We start from the raw sequence: 20,613 nt of genomic DNA, 5'->3' as shown, positions 1-20,613 counted from the left end.
GGGAGGAAGTCAACAGAACATTTTGGGAACAACCTCGGAGTTCACAAGTGCCCCATAATGGAAAGCCTTAAAATGTGCACATCTTTTCCCCCAAGGATTCCCCTTCTGGAAATGTATCCTAAGGAAAAATAAATAAATAAATCGTAGCTGTCAATATTTCCTCTAAGGATGTACGATGAAGAGTCAAAATATCAAGCCAACGTAAATTCATCTGCAGAGGCCTGGTGAAATAATCGTGGTGCATTATGCCATGGGCTTCTCGGCGGCCATTACAAATCACCTCTAGCAGAACGTGCATAGCGCCAGAAAATCTTGATACTGTGGTCAGCTTGACAAGCAGATACCAATGCATTGTGTGAAGTTGGACTTGAACTTTTGAAAATTTAAAAGCAACTTTATTTAGGTATAATTGAACTACAATAAGTTGCACTTTTGAAAAGTATACGGTTTGTTGAGTTTTTATTTATGTATACAATGATGAACCATCTCCACTACCAAGAGTGTGAACTATCCATCACCCCCCAAAGCATCCTTGGGTCCCTCCTGATCTCCCTTCCTTCCCCAACCCCCCAAACCACTAATCTGCTTTCTTTGCAAATCGTACTGCAGAGAAAGAGAGAGAACAGAAAGGGATATTTGAACTTCTTTTTGTTTATCCTTCTTTTCTAAATTGTATATGATACATATGAATCGCTTTTGTGATAAGATTGTCATTAATGTTATTAAAATGTCTGCCACCAAAGACCCACAAAGTGAACATTCTAAACTTAGCACACAGATGTTCGAGAAATGCCTGCCGAAAGGGACGTTTGCTGGTGGTGTGGACTGACTTGCAATTGCTTTTTGTGTGTGTGTGATGATGACTGTGGTGGTGATAAATATAAGTGGTGATGGCTAAGGGATGTTGACTCTGGGTGTGACTGCTCTGGTGAGGATGGCTGGAGGTGTGCCGGTGGTGGTGGGGATGACAACTGCATGGTGATGATGATGGAGGGTACATGGCTCTAGGAGTTATGGTTGTAGGGGTGAGGGCATCACTGGGCATGACTGGCTCTAGTGATAGTGTCTGGAAGGGTGGTAGCTAAGAGGATGATAGCTGCATGGATGACAGTGGCAGTCGGGAGGCAGATACAGATAGATGACCCAGGTGAGTTGACTGCAGGGGTGGTGACATCAGGGATGAGAGCCCAAAGGTGTTGGCTGCAGGAAAGTGGTCATGGTGGTAATGGTGATGGTTGTATGGGGAAGAGTGTCAAGGGGATGACTGGTTGTAATGTCTGTAAGGGGAACAGCTGAAAGGATAATGGTTGTGACGGTCACAACGGCAGTGGTGATGACTGTAGAGGTGATGGCTGTGATTGTTCTAGCAATAATGGCTGTAGATGTGCTGACGGCAGTGGGGATGACTTCAGGGCTGATCTGTAAGGTGATGGCTGTAGATAGGAGTGATGACTCTAGGGTGATGGTAGAGGTAGTGATCGTAGTGATGATCTTGGTGATGCAAGGTGACTGGGAGCATTGGCCCAACACCAGCAGAGAGGTGGTCCCAATTCCAGTATCTGGATTCTGGTCAGTGAGGTAAAAGGCTTGAGCAGGCTGTATAACATCAGGTTAATTGGCCAAAGGACTGGCAAGGATTGGCATGAGATGGCAGGGTAGGGACTTTTCTCTGCTTGTTCAACCCAAAAGCCGTCTGCATCAGAATCTCTGGAGACTGAAGCTGGGACTTCCTTCCTCCCCAGGGGCCGGCAGGGGCTGCGATTGCTGTAAGAGTAGGTCACGTGACGGGGCTTCCTGTATGCCGCTGCCGCCGGGTGTCCATGGCCCGCACCCCCAAGCTGCCAGTGCAGCAGTCAGAGTGGCAGCCACAGGCTCAGTCCATGCCGTGCCCCCCGGACGGTACTGGCGAGGCTGAGCAAGAGGCCTCTGCGTCTCGACACCTAGGAGAGCAGGCACGGAGTATCACCAGGATAGAGGACCATGTTGCGCCGTAAGCCCTCCAATGCCAGCGAGAAAGAGCCTACTCAGAAGAAAAAGGTGAGGAACATCTTTGGGAATTTGTTGCTTCCTTCCCTCTGCTCTCTCAGCCCATCCTCTCCAGAACTCATAGAAGTGGGAAGAGCCAAAGACCTTCCGTTGAGTCTGTAGGTGAGGGCCATTCTCCCAAGGGCATGGGACTAGTAACAGAAGTCCAGGAGAGACTTCCCAAATTGTAGAGAAACAGAGTTATAGAATACACTTTCGGAAGCCTTGAGTTGCAGGATTCAACCCTACCAGGGTAAGAGACTTAAAACTGGGGACTAGAATCCTAGACTAGAATTTAAGAATTACAGAATACAATTCTCAAGTTGAATCCTAAGACTGTATTTAGCATAGTCTCTCCCCTACAGTGGTCTCTCGCAAGCCTGCCTCTCAGGAGCCATCTCACTCACAGGGCTGGGAGCCATGATGCTCCCAGAGCCCCCGCCCTTTGGCCCTAGCCTGAGCTTGGCCATCTTCATTCAGCTTTGTTGTAGCTCACGGGGACCCACAGGAGAGGGGGCCACCTGAAGATGCAGGCCCAGATTTCCAGATTCAGGGAAAGGGCCTCCAAACCTGCAGTGGGTTGCAGGGGGCATGCAGGTTCTTCCCAGCTGGTGAGAAATTATTTGTGAAGAATGAGAAATGAAGCTGCTGAGATGAGGCGTGGGAGTGAGGACTGAGGGGGAAAAATTCCGTGGGCGGGGAGCAGGCATATTTTAAAGGCCAGAAAGAAAAGCAGCTGCTCATCTTCCTGGAGTTTTGAGGCCAGCCTAGAAGATTCCTTGAAGGCTCTGCCACATTTAGGTTTCTCTAGTTGAATTTGAGGATTTCTAGACTTAAATCTTGGACTCAATTGTCAGATTCTCCCCCAACCATCAGCAGGTACATCCCACACACCCAGCAGGATCCTAGGACCATCCCAAAGTAGGCCTGAAGCAGGTCAGAGAGGCCAGGCATAGCCACAGGCCAAGGTCCGGGGCTTCTAGGCCCCCATGGTGCCCTGCTGCTTTCCCCTGGAGCCTAGCCCAGGTGCTCCGTGGGGGAGCCTCTTTGTCAGAGGAGCGGCTCCCAGGCAGAGATGGAACCAGCTGAGAAGCCGAGCCTCAGGGCACTGGGGTGTATATCCTGCTCCCCCTCAAGTCCTGGGGTGGCTGCCACTTCCGGCTGCATTCTCCCCCACCCCAGATGCTTCGCTGAGGTTGCAGTGGAGGTGGGCGGGTGGGAAAGAGATTCACGACTCTTCACACAGGCTCTGTCACCCCTGTCCAAGCCCCACACGGCGCCAGCCCTGGCAGACTAACCTGGCAGACTTGCCATTGGCTGGCCCTCCTCAGCGAGTGGGTCCACTTCCCCTTGCTCTTCGGCTGATGGGGGTGGAAAACGGAGACCGCCCGAGACACTGCTGGGCCCCAAACTACAGGGGAGCTGAGCGGAGAAAAAAGTCTGAGAAAGAGACGACACTTCGACACAGGCAGCCTGTCACCTCAGGTGGAGATGCCTGGCGGCTCACAGGAGCCAGAAGTCCCGTTTTCTCTCCCCACTTCCATCATCCAGATTCTGGGTTTGGTAGGTTTCTGGGATTCCCCACAGGCCTCTCCCAGGAGAGTCCAGGCTGTTTCAGCCCTCTGAGGGCCATGTCCTCTAGGGCAACATCGGCCTGGCAAACCCTGCCTCAGCCCGGCAGAGCCTGGGCCAGCCCCCAGAGCCACTCTCCCAGCCGCATCCCCTGGAAGCACTCTTAGACAAGCCAGCTTTCCAGAAGGCGGACAGAGCAGCTTCCCCAGGCTGGGAGGCAGCGGTGCAGCTCCAGCTCTGTGACTTAGGCACACCCCTGCCGCTCAGAGGCTAAGGTGACCTGGTGGAGGGAATAGCACAAAGGCTAGCGTGGAGTAAGCGGAGGATGTGCTGGGGACCTTGACAAAGGGGGATAGGTCCTGACCTCCCCACCCCAGGAGGTTGTATGGATCACCCGCAACAGTACATGCAAGTGCACTATCACGTGTGTGCCTGTGCACACGAAGGGGTGCACGCTGAAGCCATGGGTGGGGGCAGAGAGCCCACTGCCAAAAACAAGCCTTGGCCTCAGCCCTGAAGTGGAGAAAACAAGACCTCGTAGCTCACCAGATGCCAGGCGCTATGCTATGCACTCATCTCTTCACAGCAGCCTTGTGAGGTGGGGGCCGGTGTTGTTTTTATTTTACGGCCAAGGCACAGAGGTGAAGTGACTTACTCAAGGACATACAGCTAGGAAGCTGCCAAGCAGGGAGTGAAGCCAAGATCTGTCAGTGTCCAGAGTCTTAACCCCTTCTCTCTCTACTCTCGTCTCCCTACTCAAAAGCACTGGAGAAGTCTGATGAGCATGAAAGACTCAACCTATCAGCAGAAGGGCTCTGCAGGGCAGGCCCAGATGGCTATGGACTGAGTGACCTTCCAAGGAACCGAGCAGAGTCAGGAACAAGCCTTCCAGGGTGGTGGGGTCAGGGTGTGTGTGTCATGAAGGACTGAGGAGACGCCCAGGTTGAGGAGGGAGGGAGGTTGGGGGAGGCAATACCCCTTGGCTGCCTTTTGGAGACTCCTGCCTCCATCAAAGCATCTCTCTGCACTATCTCTGATCTGTTGGAGTGTAGGCAGTGGACAGGAGTTTGTCCTAGGACCTGCCTCCCCTAAGGATAGTCCTACCCCATCACACACCTACTCTTCACTACATCCCAGACCTGCCACCAGGGAAAATGGAGAGGAATCAAGGCTCCCATCTGAGGGGTCACTTGTCCACTCCTTCCAGTCTCTCCCTGCTTCTCTCTTCTGTAATCCTGGCACATTACTTTTGCTGGCTCCCTTCCTACAGCACACCTTGGTGTGCCACCCCCTCCTCCCTGCCACTAGCATGCGCTTCATATTTCCCATGGCTCCTCATTGCCCAGAGACTAACACCATGGCCGGCAAGGGCCTTCCATGGCTTTTTCTGCTCCACCATTCACCCCATGCACTGGCGTACCCACCATTCCATCACCACTCTTGATCAAACCCTTCCCAGCTCCACCTGGAGCAATCTTGGATTCCCAGGACAGCCCAGCTCAAACATGCTTCCTCCCCCACAAAGCCCTCCAGAGCCCTTCTCCCTCCATGCTCCCACCTGCTCTGCTGGTAGCTTCTTCCAAATCCCACCTGCAGTCACCATTACCCTTAATCCACTTCTGTACAAGGGGGAGACTTCGTGAGCTCTGAGCACAGGAACAAGCAGAAGCTTCCAGAGTCGCAGACATGGGTTTGACGCTGGCCTCCACGTAGTGTGTCCCTCTGTCTAGAATGCTTCATTTCTCTCAGTCTCAGTGTTCCCAGCTGGAAACAGTGGGTGTAAGGTGGGGCTGCAGGGAGGCTGAAGTGAGTGGACACACACACAGAGTGCTTGGCAGGACACCGGACACAGGGGAGGTACTCGACCTCTCGTTACTGGATTCCCACACATGCACAGGCCAGTGTCCAGAGCCCAGAGGGTGCTGAGTATGCGACCGGTATGCTGAAGGAGCAGAGAGCATAGCAGCAGAGATACCTGGGATGGGGTTGGGGGGACACTGGAAAGCCACGCCTGCTTAGAAAGCAGGGAAGAAGATGCCAGGGCCAGCAGGGTGAGGCCCTGAGGGGACGATGGGGGAAGCTTCCTGCAGGGGGGTGGCGCCTTTAAAACTAGATTTGAAAATCCTTTTTATTCAAGTATAATATCCATACAAAGAAGTGTGTACATCACAAATGTAACACTCGACGGATTTCTGTAAAGTGAACATCCCCATGTAGGCAGCCCCTGGATCACACGGCACACTTCCAACACTCCAGAAACTTCCCTCGTGCCCCTGCCAGTCACTGCATGCTTCCTTTCCCCCAAAGGTAACCAACCACTCTCCTGACTTCGAACTGCATGGATTAGTTTTACCTTTCTGTACAGGGAACCATATAGTATACCCTGGTGGTAGGTCCCTTCTGCCCAATAGTGTAGCTGTGAGCGTCACCATATTGCTGGGGAGAGTTGCACGAAGTTCATTGCCGTGTGCTATCCCCTCGTGTGACTCTGCCACAGTTCACAGGTCCTCTCTACAGCTAATGAGCGTTTGAGTTGTTTCCAGTTAAACTGGGTTCTGAAAGATGGGAAAAGCTACGGTTGATTGCAGGGAAGGCGAGTGGTAGGAGCCGTGAGGGGCTGTCGTGTCCCGTGCGCACCCCTCTCCGCCTCACAACAACCTAGTGAGATGGGTGCTGTGCTCTTCATTTCACCCATAAGGAAACAGAAGCCCAGAGAAGTTGAGAAATTCACCTGGCTTTACACAGCTGCTCCATGGCAGAAGCAAGATGTGAACTCTTGCCCGCTGACGCCAAATAAAGAGACTGAGGTTTGGGGAAGATAAAGAAATTTACCGAAGGTCACACTCAGCGACGTGTGACGCCCAAACAGTAGTTCTTTCCAAGAGGCCCACACACTCCCCTTAGACGTGAAAATGGGGCTTACAGCGTATGGTACCACCTCCCGCCCAGGACCCCCAGGAAGGCCTCACCCTAAAGGGAGGCCAGGCAGAAAATCCAAAAGGGCTCAAGGATTTCCACTCATACCTGGGTAGGGGATCATTTCAGACTCACTGAGAGGCATTCAGGATATTTGGGGTGCTACTGAGTTTAGAGATGGGCAGGACAAAAGACACTTATCCTTAGTCCCCCGAAGAATTTTTCTAGTCCTTTCTGTGTACCCAGGCCAGGGTTGAGGAGCAGCCGGCCAGGCCCACATTCCAGCATGGTCCCCATGACCCTTTTAGATTGTTTTCTCCCATTTCGGGCTAAAGCTGGGACAGAGGTCCCAGAAGCCAAAAGCCGCCCTCCCAGCCACCCCCAAACCCCGACAACGGCAGATTAATGGCAGGAAAAGGAAAGAACTGCAATTAGAGGGCAGCCTGGCGGTCAGTTTACTCTTCAACAAAGCCCGCTTCCGGCCCCACGCCTTCCCTGCTGCGGGCTTTCCAGGCTCACTGTTCCCTGGGGCTTTAGGGGCGACTCTCAGCCTCCTGGTCTGCAGACCAGACTCGGGCCTGGTGAAGGGAAAGCCACAATAAGCCTAATCGGCCTAAATATAGGCGCCCAGCCTACCTTCCTTGGGCCCAGGCCAGCCTGATGCCCACCCTCTCTCTGTTCCCTCTTTTCCAGGCAATAAGAGGAGGAAGTTATCCAGGCAGCTGCATCCTAGCTATACAAGAGGGGGGGAAATGAATGGAAGGCGGAGGAGAGAAGGGGAGAACGAGGGAGAAAAAGAGGAAAGAATAGTGGGTAGGGAAAACCAGGGAAGGAGGATGGAGGAGATGCATGGGAATAGGAGCAGTCACCCCACTGCCATGCCCTGTACCACTCAGTCCCCTTTCCCAGCTCCCCAGCATCACATGCAAGGGGCTTTCTCCCTAAGAGTGCAGGCACCTCACCCAGGAGGCCTTCATGGTGGTGGTATCTGCTTGACCTGACCGCTGACCTGGTTTCTGGTCCTCTAGCTTGCTGTGACCTCTCCGAAGGTGTGGCCGCTGCCCCTGATTACTGACTTGCTCTTGGTCAAGACCAAGGAAACTGAAGTGTTCCACTGCAGTCCCTGGGAGGGGGGGGGTGCTGATTGTGTGTATGGGGTGTGTGTGATGCTGCCCCTGCCCTGGGGGATTGTCACTGGACCCCCCTTTCGTAGGAAAGAGGATGTGAAACTTTCAGCTTTGTGCAGGTTTGGGGCTTTGGTTCCTCAAGCCCTTATCTCTGGTGTCTGCAGCCGACCCCACTCTATCTGTCTGGCCATCTGTGAAACCTGGTTCCTGTGTGCACCTCTGGTCTTGACTGTTGATGTTGATTCGAGTTAAGCCTCCCCTTCTTGTGTCTCAAGTCGGCTCTCCTTACCTGGCCCCACTTTCTCCTGCTATCTTGCCATGTGCATGCATGTGCAGTTAAGAAACCTCATTTCCTGAAAACAGGCTTAGCAGCGCTGTTGACTGAGAAAAATGCATAACCTAAAAGTTGAGAATTATGGTTTATTGAGTGGAAGTTCTGAGGACTTGGGGGTGGGGTGGGAGGGGGAGCCTCTCAGATAGCTCCGAGGGACTGCTCCCAAGAGGTAAGGGAGGAGCCAGAATACAAACGAGTTTTGTGAAAAAGACCAGGTAGTCAGAATATCAAAAGATTACTGTTAGTTAAAGGAAACCAGACAGACAACCCAAGTAAATTAATTTAGCATTTCTCTGTGTTATGGGAAGATGCAAGAGTCTCCACTTATTCAAATCATTCCTTTGCTATGCAAAGATAAGGGCCGGTATCGTGTTCTTTCACATCCTGTGTCCCCTCAGGCAGCATCATCAGGGGTGGCTGAAGTGGCTAAGGGCCTGGCAGCCGACAGCCAGTCTCCATCCTGGTGCCTTCAGGCTCACCATGGGGTGACTGATGGTTGGATAACCACGGCATCCTTTGTTTGCTGATACAGAGGAGATGGGCAACAGTTTTCTTTTTTTTTTTTTTCTTTTCTGTTTTATTCTTTTCCTCCTTTTCTCTCAGAGATAAAACATTAATCTAGAAAATATAACATTTGATGATCTACCAATATTTATTTTGTCATGTTTAAAAAAATGTTTCAATAAAAAACTGTTCAGTCAGTTCAGGATTCAGTTCAGTTCAGTTCAGTTCAGTTCAGTCACTCAGTTGTCTCCGACTCTTTGTGACCCCATGGACTGCAGCATGCCAGGCCTCCCTGTCCATCACCAACTCCCAGAGTTTACTCAAACTCATGTCCATTGAGTTGGTGATGCCATCCAACCATCTCATCCTCTGTCGTCCCCTTCTCCTCCTGCCTTCAATCTTTCCCAGCATCGGGGTCTTTTCAAATGAGTCAGTTCTTCGCATCAGGTGGCCATACTATTGGAGTTTCAACTTCAACATCAGTCCTTCCAATGAACACTCAGGACTGTTCTCCTTTGGGATGGACTGGTTGGGTCTCTTAGCAGTCCAAGGGACTCTCAGGAGTCTTCTCCAACACCACAGTTCAAAAGCATCAATTCTTTGGCTTTCAGCTTTCTTTATGGTCCAACTCTCACATCCATACATGACTGCTGGAAAAATCATAGCCTTGACTAGATGGACCTTTGTTGGAAAAGTAATGTTTCTGCTTTTTAATATGCTGTCTAGGTTGGTCATAACTTTCCTTCCAAGGAATAAGAGTCTTTTAATTTCATGGCTGCAATCACCATCTGCAGTGATTTTGGAGGCCCCCAAAATAAAGTCTGCCACTGTTTCCCTATCTATTTGCCATGAAGTGATGGGACTGGATGCCATGATCTTAGTTTTCTGAATGTTGAGCTTTAAGTCAGGGTTCAGGGTATGTAACTTATTCTTCCTTGTATTTGATATAACTAATTTATTGAAAAAATTATTTATCAGTTGATTGAATGTGCCTAATGCCCAATTCTGCTACAAAAGAGTGGGAGAAATTTAGGAGTAAATAAGTTCAGCTACTTTCTCCTACTGAACTTATCTAGGTATACAATGAATGCTTTGCTTGGGAGACTACAATGTGTAAGGGAGAGTGAAATCAAACAGTCCTGAATTAAATTTAAGCTTAGTAATTACTAACTGGTTGTTGATTATCAGCTAGTTACTTAATCTGTCTGAGCTTCATTTTGCATATTTAAATACTATACTTCAAAGCAGTGGTTTTTAAATTAAATGAAATAATTAAATGTATTAGTTCCGTTTGAAATTAAATAATAAACATGTAGTAAAGTTTCTAACATATTGTTTACTTTTGTAAAATATTTGTTAAATTTTTTCAAGAAGTATTTATTAAAGACCTGTATGTGTTGAGCACTATATTAAGGACTAAAAATATAATTGTAAAAATAAAAAAGATCTTGTCCTAATGCATTGTATGGCATACACTTTAGTAAGAGAAACATAAACTGGTAAGCAAACGAACATTCAGAATATGAATTTGGTTTAGTGATAAATTTTATAAGGAGGGTAAACTTTATTACTAAACTCAATTATCATTTTGGATCCTAAGGTAGTAACAGTCACTGGCTAAATTTTACATTTATGGTTCAGCTCAAGTGATTTTCTAACCATTGTTGAACATTGTTGCAGTGTTTTTTATTGGATAAACAAATAACTGAATGGTTAATTAAAAATGAGAGTGTGGCTAGGGAGAGTAGTTTCATTTATTTGACAAACATTTTGGTGAATCACTGTGAACCAAGGCATTTACATAAGGCAGTCTCTTTTTGTACTTATGGAGCATGCACTCTAGAAATGAAGATGAATCAGGCATACAAGAAATTGTAAACCAATATGTGAAATAATAAGTTTAGTACTAGTAATATAAGTAAGGTATTATAAAAGTTTATTACTTCTAGTTGACTAGATGAAGGAAGACTATGAAGAAAAGACAATACTTGATCTGGTCCTTAAAGACAACCCTGAAAAGGAAAAACTCACCTCATCCAAATAAGTATCATAAACTCGATATGAGCCCAAAGCCTCAATTTTATAGTGAAATAAGTGGAACAGTTTTCATTCACAGCACAAACAATAGGTTGAGCCATGACCAGAGGAGCCTGGTGGGCTACAGTCCACAGGGGTCCCATGGGGGTCACAATGAGTCAGACAGGACTTAGTGACTAAACAACAACAACAAATCTGAACACTGGCATGTGCGTAGAGTAGCCAGCTCATTAGCAGCTGAGATTAAAAGCAGAGATGAAGACAGAAAATGGCAGCGTTCTTTTACTATATTAGAACCAATCATTGGTATCCCAAACCTTCTCTCATTCAGTCTGTACCATGGCTTTCCAGAACGCGTAATGCCAAGTCTTACTGGCTCATGGATGGGACACTGATGTGTCACGGCCCTCCCTCTTCTTGGGACACCAGTGTGTCAGGCTGGAGGCCCCAGTGTGTTTCCCACGATCAGTCACAGGAAACCACGCCTGGGGAAGAGAGAGCCTGGAGGCCGGGCTGTGGGGTTTTGGAGGGTTTGCTCTACTATATGAGTAGAGATGATGCTGTTGTACATGAGGAGGTAGGTCTCCAGTAGTAGATACGCATTTCCTCAGACACATATAGTCTTTTACTACATGGTTCTGGGGACCAGAATTAAGGTACTAGTGGAACAGTGGGCTCAGCCTGTGGCCTGACCGGGTTGAGGCTCCTGAGGTGAGGAGCCTGCTTCAGGGGCCCGCTCGCTGCTGAAGAGCAGGATGAGGACTTGCAGCGTCACCTCCTCAGCTCTGGGCCCAGCCCTGGGCTACGTGTGCTGTGTCGGGAGCAAGAACAGCTCTGTGCTCCTTACTGACCACATTGTAATGCAACACAATTTAACTCTGGGCAATACCTCTGCTTCTCCCAGCTCTCCCTTCAGCGCTCCAGCAGCTTCAAAGATTTTGCCAAATCCAAACCCAGCTCCCCTGTGGTGAGCGAGAAGGAATTTAATCTGGATGATAATGTGAGTTTCAGAGCCTCCTTGGAGGATCTGGCTTCAGGCGCTGGGTTGGGGAGTGGAGGGGAGGGAGGGAGGAAGGGGAAAGAGGCTTTTAGGATTGTGGAGGCAAAGCCTTTTTTAAATACAATGGGCCTGCCTCAGGCACCCACCAAAATTCTGGGCCCTAAAGCTGCATCTGCATTCTTTTCATTTGCAAATTGCCAGTTAAAATATAAATGAGTAGGGCCAAGGATAGGTCTGGGACTAAAGTGAAGATGGGGACCTCTGCTTCCCGCTCCTCCAGCATCTACTTGGACCCTAGGGCCTCCATCTACTCCCAAGTGGAGGAACTAGAGATGACCACCTGGATTCCTGAATCTCCACTTGTCTTATCACAGATTCCAGAAGATGATTCAAGTGCGCTGACCCCAGAGGATGCCGAGAAGGGCGGCAAGAAGCTAGGGAAGAAGTGGAGGGCGGTGATTTCCCGAACCATGAACAGGAAGACGGGCAAGAAGATGGTGAAGGCCCTGTCGGAGGAGGTGGTGAGGCCTGGGACCCAGGGACACCGCAGGTGGGGGTGGGCCGCAAGGACAAGCAGTGGTCTAGTAAGGCGTGAGCATGGCCGTCAGGAGAGCCACTGCCTGGGCACATTGCCTGGCCCCATACAAGGAAGAAGGTCACTGTGGGAAGGGAGCTCCCCCAGCCAAGCGCGTGGCAGGAAGGCACGGTCCTGAGGGAGCAGGAGTGGGTCTGAGGAGGGATGAAGGTCTGGGAAACAAAGCTTCCTGGGGAGACAGGCCTGAGGAGATGAGATAGCGTGGGGCATATTCATCCACCACGAAGTTTTACTTTTTACCTGAAACGAGCCCCTGGGAATTGGGAAGGCTTGATTCAAAGAAGCCCGAAGAAAGAAAATCGAGAAGGCTGGCCTTGGGGAGGGGGTTTGGGGTAGAATACATACATGTATACATGTATAGCTGAGTCCCTTCGCTGTCCACCTGAAACGATCGCAACATTGTTAATTGGCTATATTCCAATAGAAAATAAAAAGTTAAAAAAAGGCTGGCCTTCGCCCAGGAAGGGAGGGCAAGACAGACAGCTGTGGAGCAGGCACATCCAAGTAGCTGAAGTCACACCGGGCTTCTGGTTTGCTCCTGGCTCTCGTAGGAGGCGCCCTGGCAGCAGTGTGCTGGAGTTAGCTCCCGCTAGCAGACTCCTGCCAGCTCAAGACAGCAGTTGCTCAAATTTTCAGTAATTTCATGAGCCAGGTGTGAGATACAAGCATTATTGAAAATTAATTTACACCAACTTGGAATTAAGTCAATTATTTTAGGAAGAAAAAGTAAAGTCGGTTTTCAAAATTCACTTCCTAACTCTTGTCCTACCTTTCTCTGTGCTCTGTCCCCTTGTCCCAGTGGCTGGGGGGTGCAAATAGCCAATGCTGCTGCTCATGCTGGCTTCCCTGGTGGCGCAGTGATAAAGATTCTGCCTGCCAATGCAGGAGCCATAGGAGATGCGAGTTCGATCCCTGGGTCGGGAAGAACCTCTGGAGAAGGGCATGGCAACCCACTCCAGTATTCTTGCCTGGGCTATCCCATGGACAGAGGAGCCTGGTAGGTTACAGTCCATGGGATCACAAAGAGTTTCACACAACTGAGAATGCATGCACGCTGCTCATTTAGGGCCCACCACGGTGGTAGATCTGTTGGCCACTGTGGGAAGTATTTACAATACAGAAGCTGGCAACCCCTACAACTCAGGGCTTTTATTCCCACTCAGTCATTAGTGAAAGAGTTACAACTGCACTGAGGGCTGGGGAGGCCCAGGGGCTGTGGAGTCAGGCTGACCGGGCTGTGAGTTCCTGCGTGGCCTTGGGAACATTCCTCCATGACTTCTCACCTGTTAGCTTGGGAGGATCAAGTACCTGTCTTCGAGTGAGGATGAAATGAAATCCTCTGTGTCGCACATAGGAACATAGTTAAAAGTAGTGAGTCTCTTCAGCACCGTGACCTGCCTGGCTATGCACTAGTAACACCTCTGAGTTCAGACTCCAGCACCAATACTTTTTCTCTGTGTACATGGGCACTTCAGGCTGACACAGCACATTCACATGGCACCAAGGGAGCCTCATTCCATGGGCAGGGCAAGCACTGTCAGTCCCACTTCACAGAAGAGGAAACTAGGGCCCAGAGGGTGCCCTGAAGCCTTGTAAGAGGCACGGCTGGGGTGGCTACCAGGCCCCAGCTCTCCCAGGAGCCCCGGCTCACTTCCTCTGCACCCAGGGTGGCCCCATGGGCACCGCAACCCAACCGAGGCTACTCAGGGCTTCCTGCCTCTCCTCCGCTCCAGGGAGATACTCTGGAGGAGAGCACAGCATCCCCAACGTCTCCAGACTGCAGCCTGGACAGCCCCGGCTCTGAGAAGATGGCGCTGGCTTTTTCTGAGCAGGAGGAGCGGGAGCTCCCAGCTCTCAGCCGCCAGGCATCAACAGGTGAGTGCGGGAAGTCGGGGCACACTTGCTAACCCTGGAGGAAAGGACAGGGTGAACATCATACAGGTGACTGTCTGGGAAGGGGTGGTAAGAGAAATGAATCTTTCCTGTTAATCTGCTGGGACCTTTGCCAGTCTCTTGAAATTAAATCTTCCTAACAATCTCATGGGGTGGTGCTATTATTATCCCCACTTCGTTGATGTGAAAACTGAGGCTCAGGCAAGTTAAGTGACTTGCCCAAGGTGACACAGTCTTGAATTTAGTTCTGCCCTTGAGGAGCCTCCACTGGCTGGAAGAACCCCATTGCCCTCTTGGTCTAGGCCTCCCCCACCTTCCAAGGGGAGCTAGAAGCTATGGGCTCCCTGGGCCTCTGACATCCCAGGCTCGGGGTCAGGGTATTTGGCTCTCCTGTGAAGACTCCACCTCCTGGACATGAACCCTTGGTTTGCTGGGCCCGGGCTCCACTTGGCATCTTCTAGATGTCCCTGGGGCTGTACAGGAGCTTTCAGCAGCCCTGCCTGGATGAGCTTCTGCAGGCTATGGGCTGCAGACCTACAGAGGCACTGCCTTTCTCACCCTTATGATTAGTTCCAAGTTCTCTGATGTTTCTCTTGCTCCAAAGACACCTCCTTACCCCCACTGAAAGTCACTTCTGCCCTTTATCCTGCCCTTCTCAGAAAGAATCTGAGTTTCCATGTGATGTTGTAGCTAGACACTGAGTCTTATTAAGTAGACAAAGAAAAATATTGATGCACAGTGTGGCTTCTTGGTGGAAGGTGACTTCCAGGAGCCCTGGAGTGGGAGTCGGGAAGCCTGGAGTCTAACAGACCCAGGGCTGCCAGTTGTAAAGTGAGACACTTTGGGCAGTTCACTTGGCCTGTCTGGCCTCAGTTTTCCTCATCTCCTCATTGGGGTGTTGGCCCAGTTGGTTTCTAGAGACCCTCCCAATTTGCCCAGTCTTGGATCCTCTTATGGTCAACTATTTTCATGCCTGGGGCCTCTGAATCTATGCCCGTCAGAGTGGCAGAGGGGTTGGTTCAGAATCACTTCTGCAGTGTGAGACTTCTTGGAGCTCAGTTTTCTTCCCTTGGGATTTCTAGCCAGACCCCCTGGAAGGTACCAGCTGGGCACTGCCCCAGCTGTCCTGGGGACAAAGATGACCTTCCTCCCCACCCCATTTCCTGCAGGCAGTGAACTCTGCAGCCCAGGCCCAGGTTCTAGAAACCTTGGAGAGGAACCAATTGCACCGCAGTACACGGGCCCCTTCTGTGGCCGGGCACGAGTCCACACTGACTTCACTCCCAGCCCCTATGACCGTGACTCACTGAAACTGCAGGTAAGATTAGCATTCAGGCCTCTGCTGAGCCTGGCAGGCAGTACCCATACAGGAGGCTGCACTGAGCCAGGGTAAGGTGGTATCAGCAAGAAGCCAAGGGGCCCCCTCATCCTCCGTCCGTTCTACACTCTTCTCCCACAGAAAGGAGACGTGATCCAGATAGTTGAAAAGCCACTCATGGGCACATGGCTGGGCCTGCTCAATGGCAGGCTGGGCTCTTTCAAGTTCGTCTACGTGGATGTGCTGCCTGAGGAGGCTGCAGAGCCTGCCCGCTCCAGCCGCCGACAGAGCAAGGGCAAGAGGCTCAAGCCCAAGACTCTGCATGAGCTGCTGGAGCGCATCGGCCTTGAGGTTTGAGTGGGGGCGCTGCGCGCATGTCTAGAAGCAAGGGATGGGGGCCAGGGCAAGTCAGTTCCAGACAGAGAGATGGGTCCTCAGTGGGGGTGGTTGGTAAGTGGCCTGCTTCTGCCCACAGGAGCACACGTCCACCCTGCTGCTCAACGGCTACCAGACGCTGGAGGACTTCAAAGAGCTACGGGAAACACACCTCAATGAGCTGAACATCATGGACCCGCAGCATCAGGCCAAGCTGCTCACGGCCGCCGAGCTACTGCTGGACTACGACAGTGAGTGGGCTTAGGAGTGGGGGGTGGGGGTGTGTGGGGCAGGGAGGCCTGCCCCAGTCCTGCCCTGGTGCCTCTCTGCAGTGGGCAGGCGCTTTCTACACTTGAATTCCCATCTCTGGGCAGAGCTTGTGAGGAGAAAGGGGTTTTAGGAACAGTCGAATTCTCTTGACCTCTACAACAGCCTGTGAGATCAAAGGGAGAGACTTGGGGCTAGAGGAGGCGAGGCACAGACTTCAGGCCTCAGCGTCGTCGGGTAATGATGGGGCCAGGATGCAAGAGCAGGCTTCCTGGCTACTAGCTCAGTGCTGAAGATGTTTGCACTCCTGAACAGGAGAGCTGGCCTGGCCAGTACTCGGGGCAAGGGGAGGGTGGTGGTGGGCCCCCAGAGGGAGAGACAGCCTCCAGTGGGCTTCCCAGGGTCCCTCCACCCACAAGGGGCCCCTGGGATTTCTGAAGCCCCCTTGCCGCTAAAGCCTGAGCCCCCCCAAATTGCTCTTCCTCTCTGGCCTCTGGCAGCTGGCAGCGAGGAGGCAGAAGAGGGCACGGAGAGTGGCCAGGAGCCAGCGGCGAGCACGGTGGCAGAGCCGAAGGTGGACATCCCACGCGACTCTGGCTGCTTCGAGGGCTCCGAGAGTGGGCGTGATGAGGCAGAGCTGGCAGGCACCGAGGAGCAACTGCATGGCCTCTCCCTGTCTGGGGCCCCTTGAGGCCGGAGCGAGGATGGACCCGGCCTCCCGTGGTGGCCCTAGGCTGGAGGACTGGCATTGATCCCGGCCCTGCTTCCCTAGGGGCCCCTAGGGGCCCCTAGGGCAACAGAGGCCGACCGGGCCTTACAGATTTAACTGGAGTGCATGACAGGCCACACAGGCCCGGCTGCCTCCCTCCACCAGCTACTGACAGCACAGCTCTTCTAGCTGCGGCCAAGGCAAGGGTGGGGGGACCAAGAGGCCACCAAGGCCTCCAAACCCTCCTTGCCTCCACACCATCTTCCTTTATCGTGATGATCCTGAAAAGGGGGCCAAGTCAGTGGTTCAGGTCCAATCTCAACACCCTGGGAAAGGTGACCATTGCAAAGGACTCTAGCTGATCACGGGTGAATCCAGATTCTCAAAGGTTTGAAGAAAGCCACATGTATCTTTCCTACTTTCCTTCACCTTAATTTTCTTATGTTTAGCCACTAAATCATTGTGCCACTTGAACCGAGTGCTTTCTTCAGTCTCGGTCTCGGACGGGTCAGGATAAGAATGTATAGTTTCTGAGGGCCTTGCTAACTCTGACATTCTGTGATGGTTAAATGTCTGCTGTCCTGTTACTATGGCCCGGGACACCAGTGGGGTTTACTGAGGGGGCTGAAGGGGCTTTGGGCTCCCAAATGAAATGGCTCCTGCTCATCCGTTCCATACTTTCTAACATAACTCAGGCCAAGCTGCAACTGCCCCAGCTTAAGTCAATGCCCACACCTCGATAAGCACCCTCCCAGCCCCTCAAATGACACTTCCCCCAAGGCTGAGCCAGACCTGGCTTCCAAGGACAGACTGGCCCCTCAGAGGTCCAGGCCAAGACTTGGCCTCTCACATGGGTCCTTAGAAGCAAAGAAAGCACAAAGCTTAACATTGTGGAGTCTGCTACTCCACCTTTACTCTGCTAAAGGTTTTGATGGACCTTGAGCTCCAGAAGGGAGACAGTGTCTGTTGGTAGGGGGCCTCCCTTGACCCCAGTACCAAGTTTGTGCCCAGAATTCCCAGAGTAACTCTTTCCCAGGGCCCAACTGGCCTGAGGGCAAACAGTGCCCACCATGTCTTGGGTTGTCTGCTTCACAGACACACTTGGACCGAGAGCCAGAAACTCTGGTAGAAGCCATCTTGGAATGGTTTCGGTGTAAATATGAGGGAGGTGGGGGGGGGGTGCTTTCAAGGTGGTGGCTCAGTGGTAAAGAATCTGCCTACCATTGCAGGAGACACGGGTTTGGTCCCTGGGTTGGGAAGATCCCCTGGAGAAGGAAATGGCAACCCATTCCAGTATTCTTGCCTGGAAAAGTCCATGGACAGAGGAGCCTGGTGGGCTGCAGTCCATGGGGTTACATGACTGAGCACGCGTGCATGAGGGTGGAGGGAAATGGGGTGGTAGCAATAAACTGGTAGAACTAAATTACTGTCTCCTGCTGTCTTTCCTGTGGAGGAGGCGGGGAGGTAAGGAGCAGGGTGTGGGGGCTGGAACAGATCAGTCTCCTTCAAAGCTGGACTCAGCAGAATTTCCTTCACTGTCAGGGCCATCTGTCCCTTCCCCAAAGATGCTCATGCCCTTGATCCTGCTGATGGCTAACCAACCCTCCTCAGAGCCCAGGCTCCTGTGGCCACCAGCCTTGCTCAGGTCTGAGGGTGGGGGGCAACAGCGCTCTCCTTCCTAGAACTATTCATTTCCCACCCCCAGTGACTGAGGAGCCTGTCCTGGGGGCTGTCCAGGGTCCAAGATGGGGAGACTTGCAGTTAGCATGGCCTTTTCTCCAAGGTCGCCACTTCTCGGGTCCCACAATGAACCCACTGAAGCTCAGCTGTCTCCTGGGAGGTGGACTAGAGACTAGGACCCTTGGCTTGGTTTCTCCAACATTAACTGCTTTAGGGGTGGCAAACTGGAGTGTGAGCTCCCGCCAGAGTGAGGATGAGGCCACTCTGCTTCCGTGCTTTGTTCCCAGCCACATTCATCGAACTACTGTGAGTGGCTGGGCAGCCCAAATGGCTTCACCGCCCGAGGGGTACTGAATAGTTGCTGTCATTTCAAAAGCACCAACACGGGCTTTGCATGCATCCTCATGCTATCCCCTCCTGAGGCAGGTACCATCATCTTCCCAATTTACAGAGGAAACAGACGGGTTGAGTGGGAAACCCAACAAACTTTCAAAGCCTCGCCAGCCCTCCAGATGGCAGTCTATCCCTCTGTGATGCGCCTCTGACATCCTTTGACCCAGCCATTCCCTTCCTAGGATTCCATCTGTACAAAGAGCCACATGAGTGCACACAGATATATGGACAAAGATATTCAGGACAGCTTCGTGTAAAAAGTTGGAAACAATGCAAATGGGGAATTAGTTAGATACATTATGGTTCATTCATACAACATCATTAAACACAACGTTGTAGAAAAATATTTAATGACACGGGAAAAATCTTTGTGATTTTTTATTGTTTAACTTGAAATGTTAAAATTATACAAATAACGGTACAAACGTTCTTGTAAAAGAAGTCTGTGCAATATCATGGGGGGAAGTGAGTAATAAACCTTATTTATAGAGTGATTCCATTTTTATTTACGAAAAAAATTACACAAGAATAAAGACCAGAAAAATCTGCACCAAATGGTTAACCAGTGGTGATCTTGTGAGGAGGGTGGGTGGGATTAGGGGAGTGAGCAAGAAGAATATTCACCTAATACATTCTTGTCTTATTTGAACTTCAAAACAATGATTTTTGTATCTATAAAAAAAGACCAGCGTTTTAATTTTTGAAAACAATGGAACTAACAGGCCTAAGCCTCCAATTTAGGGTAGCAGCCAAGTAGTCCTGCTGCCTTTCTATGCAGGCGTTCGGAAAGATGGGGAGTGGGGGTGAATGAGACCCCAAGTACTTAAAATCCACATACACCAAGGGGAGCTTATCAGAGGAGAGTCCTACAGGTTTCAACCCCCCTGTTAACTCCCAGCTGGGGAGGGAAACTTCAGCAAAAGAGGAATGACTGAGAACATGATGTTTTGAAATCTTGCCCCGCCCTGGAGTGGGGGATGGGAAGGTGTCTCACAGATACTGGGCTTCAGTTTGGTCTGTAAGCCGAATATAGGCTGAAAGTAGGTAGTTGTGCAAGGGCTCCAGTGATCATCAGATTTAGGGAGTGGCCCGTGAAGAAGGGCAATGAGGAAATGTAGGCTACAGGCCAGGGCCTGTGGGGGAGAAAGGCAGTGCGCCTCTGTAGGTCTGCAGCCCCTTGTCCAGGCAGGGCTGCTGGAAGCTCCTGTGCAGCCCCAGGGACATCTAGAAGATGCCAAGTGGAGCCCCGGGCCCAGCAAACCAAGGGCTAGTGTCTAGGAGGCGGAGTCTTCACAGCTGGAGAGTGGATACCCCCAGCCCGGGATGTCAAAGGCCAAGGGAACCATAGCCTCTAGCTCCCCTTGGAAGGTGGGGGAGGCCTAGGCCAAGAAGGCAATGGGGTTCTTCCAGCCAGTGGAGGCTCCTTTAGGACAGAAAGGAGAGTACTAGCAGTTAGCAGCTCTGGCCAACCTGACTTCAAGTCTTGGGTCTCTTACTCATTAGCTGGATCATCCTGGACAAATCATTAAACCTCCTTGAACCTTACTTTCCACATCAGCACAGTGGGGATAACAGTACTAGCCCCCATGATGGGGTTGTTACGTAGACTGAATGAAGTAGTGTATGCAAAATACTTGGCATAGCGTTGAGCACAAAATTCATGCACAATGAATAATATGTCACCATCCTGTGACCTCCATTTCACTCCCTTTAAGGCCCATCTCTCCTTGGACCCCTAGTTAGTGCAGTGACCCAGAGCAAAGGCTTTTGGAGTTACTAAAGTGTCTTCCGGAGAAGGCAATGGCACCCCACTCCAGTACTCTTGCCTGGAAAATCCCATGGACGGAGGAGCCTGGTAGGCTACAGTC

General features: G+C 51.2%; 1 protein-coding gene across 1 annotated transcript; it reads left to right on the top strand.

Annotated features, from left to right (window-relative positions):
- The first annotated feature begins 1,846 nt into the window (after positions 1-1,846).
- Positions 1,847-18,095, top strand: SASH3 (SAM and SH3 domain containing 3). The gene is made up of 8 exons (XM_081567451.1): positions 1,847-2,037; positions 11,420-11,515; positions 11,890-12,036; positions 13,844-13,985; positions 15,173-15,321; positions 15,463-15,672; positions 15,797-15,947; positions 16,464-18,095. Exons 1-8 carry the CDS (start codon positions 1,981-1,983, stop codon positions 16,652-16,654), a joined length of 1,143 nt encoding a protein of 380 aa, XP_081423577.1. The 5' UTR covers positions 1,847-1,980; the 3' UTR covers positions 16,655-18,095.
- The last annotated feature ends 2,518 nt before the right edge of the window (positions 18,096-20,613 follow it).

Source organism: Giraffa tippelskirchi, chromosome X (genome assembly GCF_054371585.1).
Source record: "Giraffa tippelskirchi isolate mGirTip1 chromosome X, T2T-mGirTip1v1.2.pri, whole genome shotgun sequence".
Classification (NCBI taxonomy): Eukaryota; Metazoa; Chordata; class Mammalia; order Artiodactyla; family Giraffidae; genus Giraffa; species Giraffa tippelskirchi.
This window is presented reverse-complemented; position numbering and strand designations above follow the sequence as displayed.

Bases quoted from the DNA above. Each gene is read 5' to 3' on its own strand.
- SASH3 (XM_081567451.1), top strand. From the start codon at position 1,981: ATGTTGCGCCGTAAGCCCTCCAATGCCAGCGAGAAAGAGCCTACTCAG. The intron at 13,986-15,172 runs GTGAGTGCGGGA...CATTTCCTGCAG, and splicing joins CAGCCGCCAGGCATCAACAG to GCAGTGAACTCTGCAGCCCA. The intron at 15,948-16,463 runs GTGAGTGGGCTT...GGCCTCTGGCAG, and splicing joins GCTACTGCTGGACTACGACA to CTGGCAGCGAGGAGGCAGAA.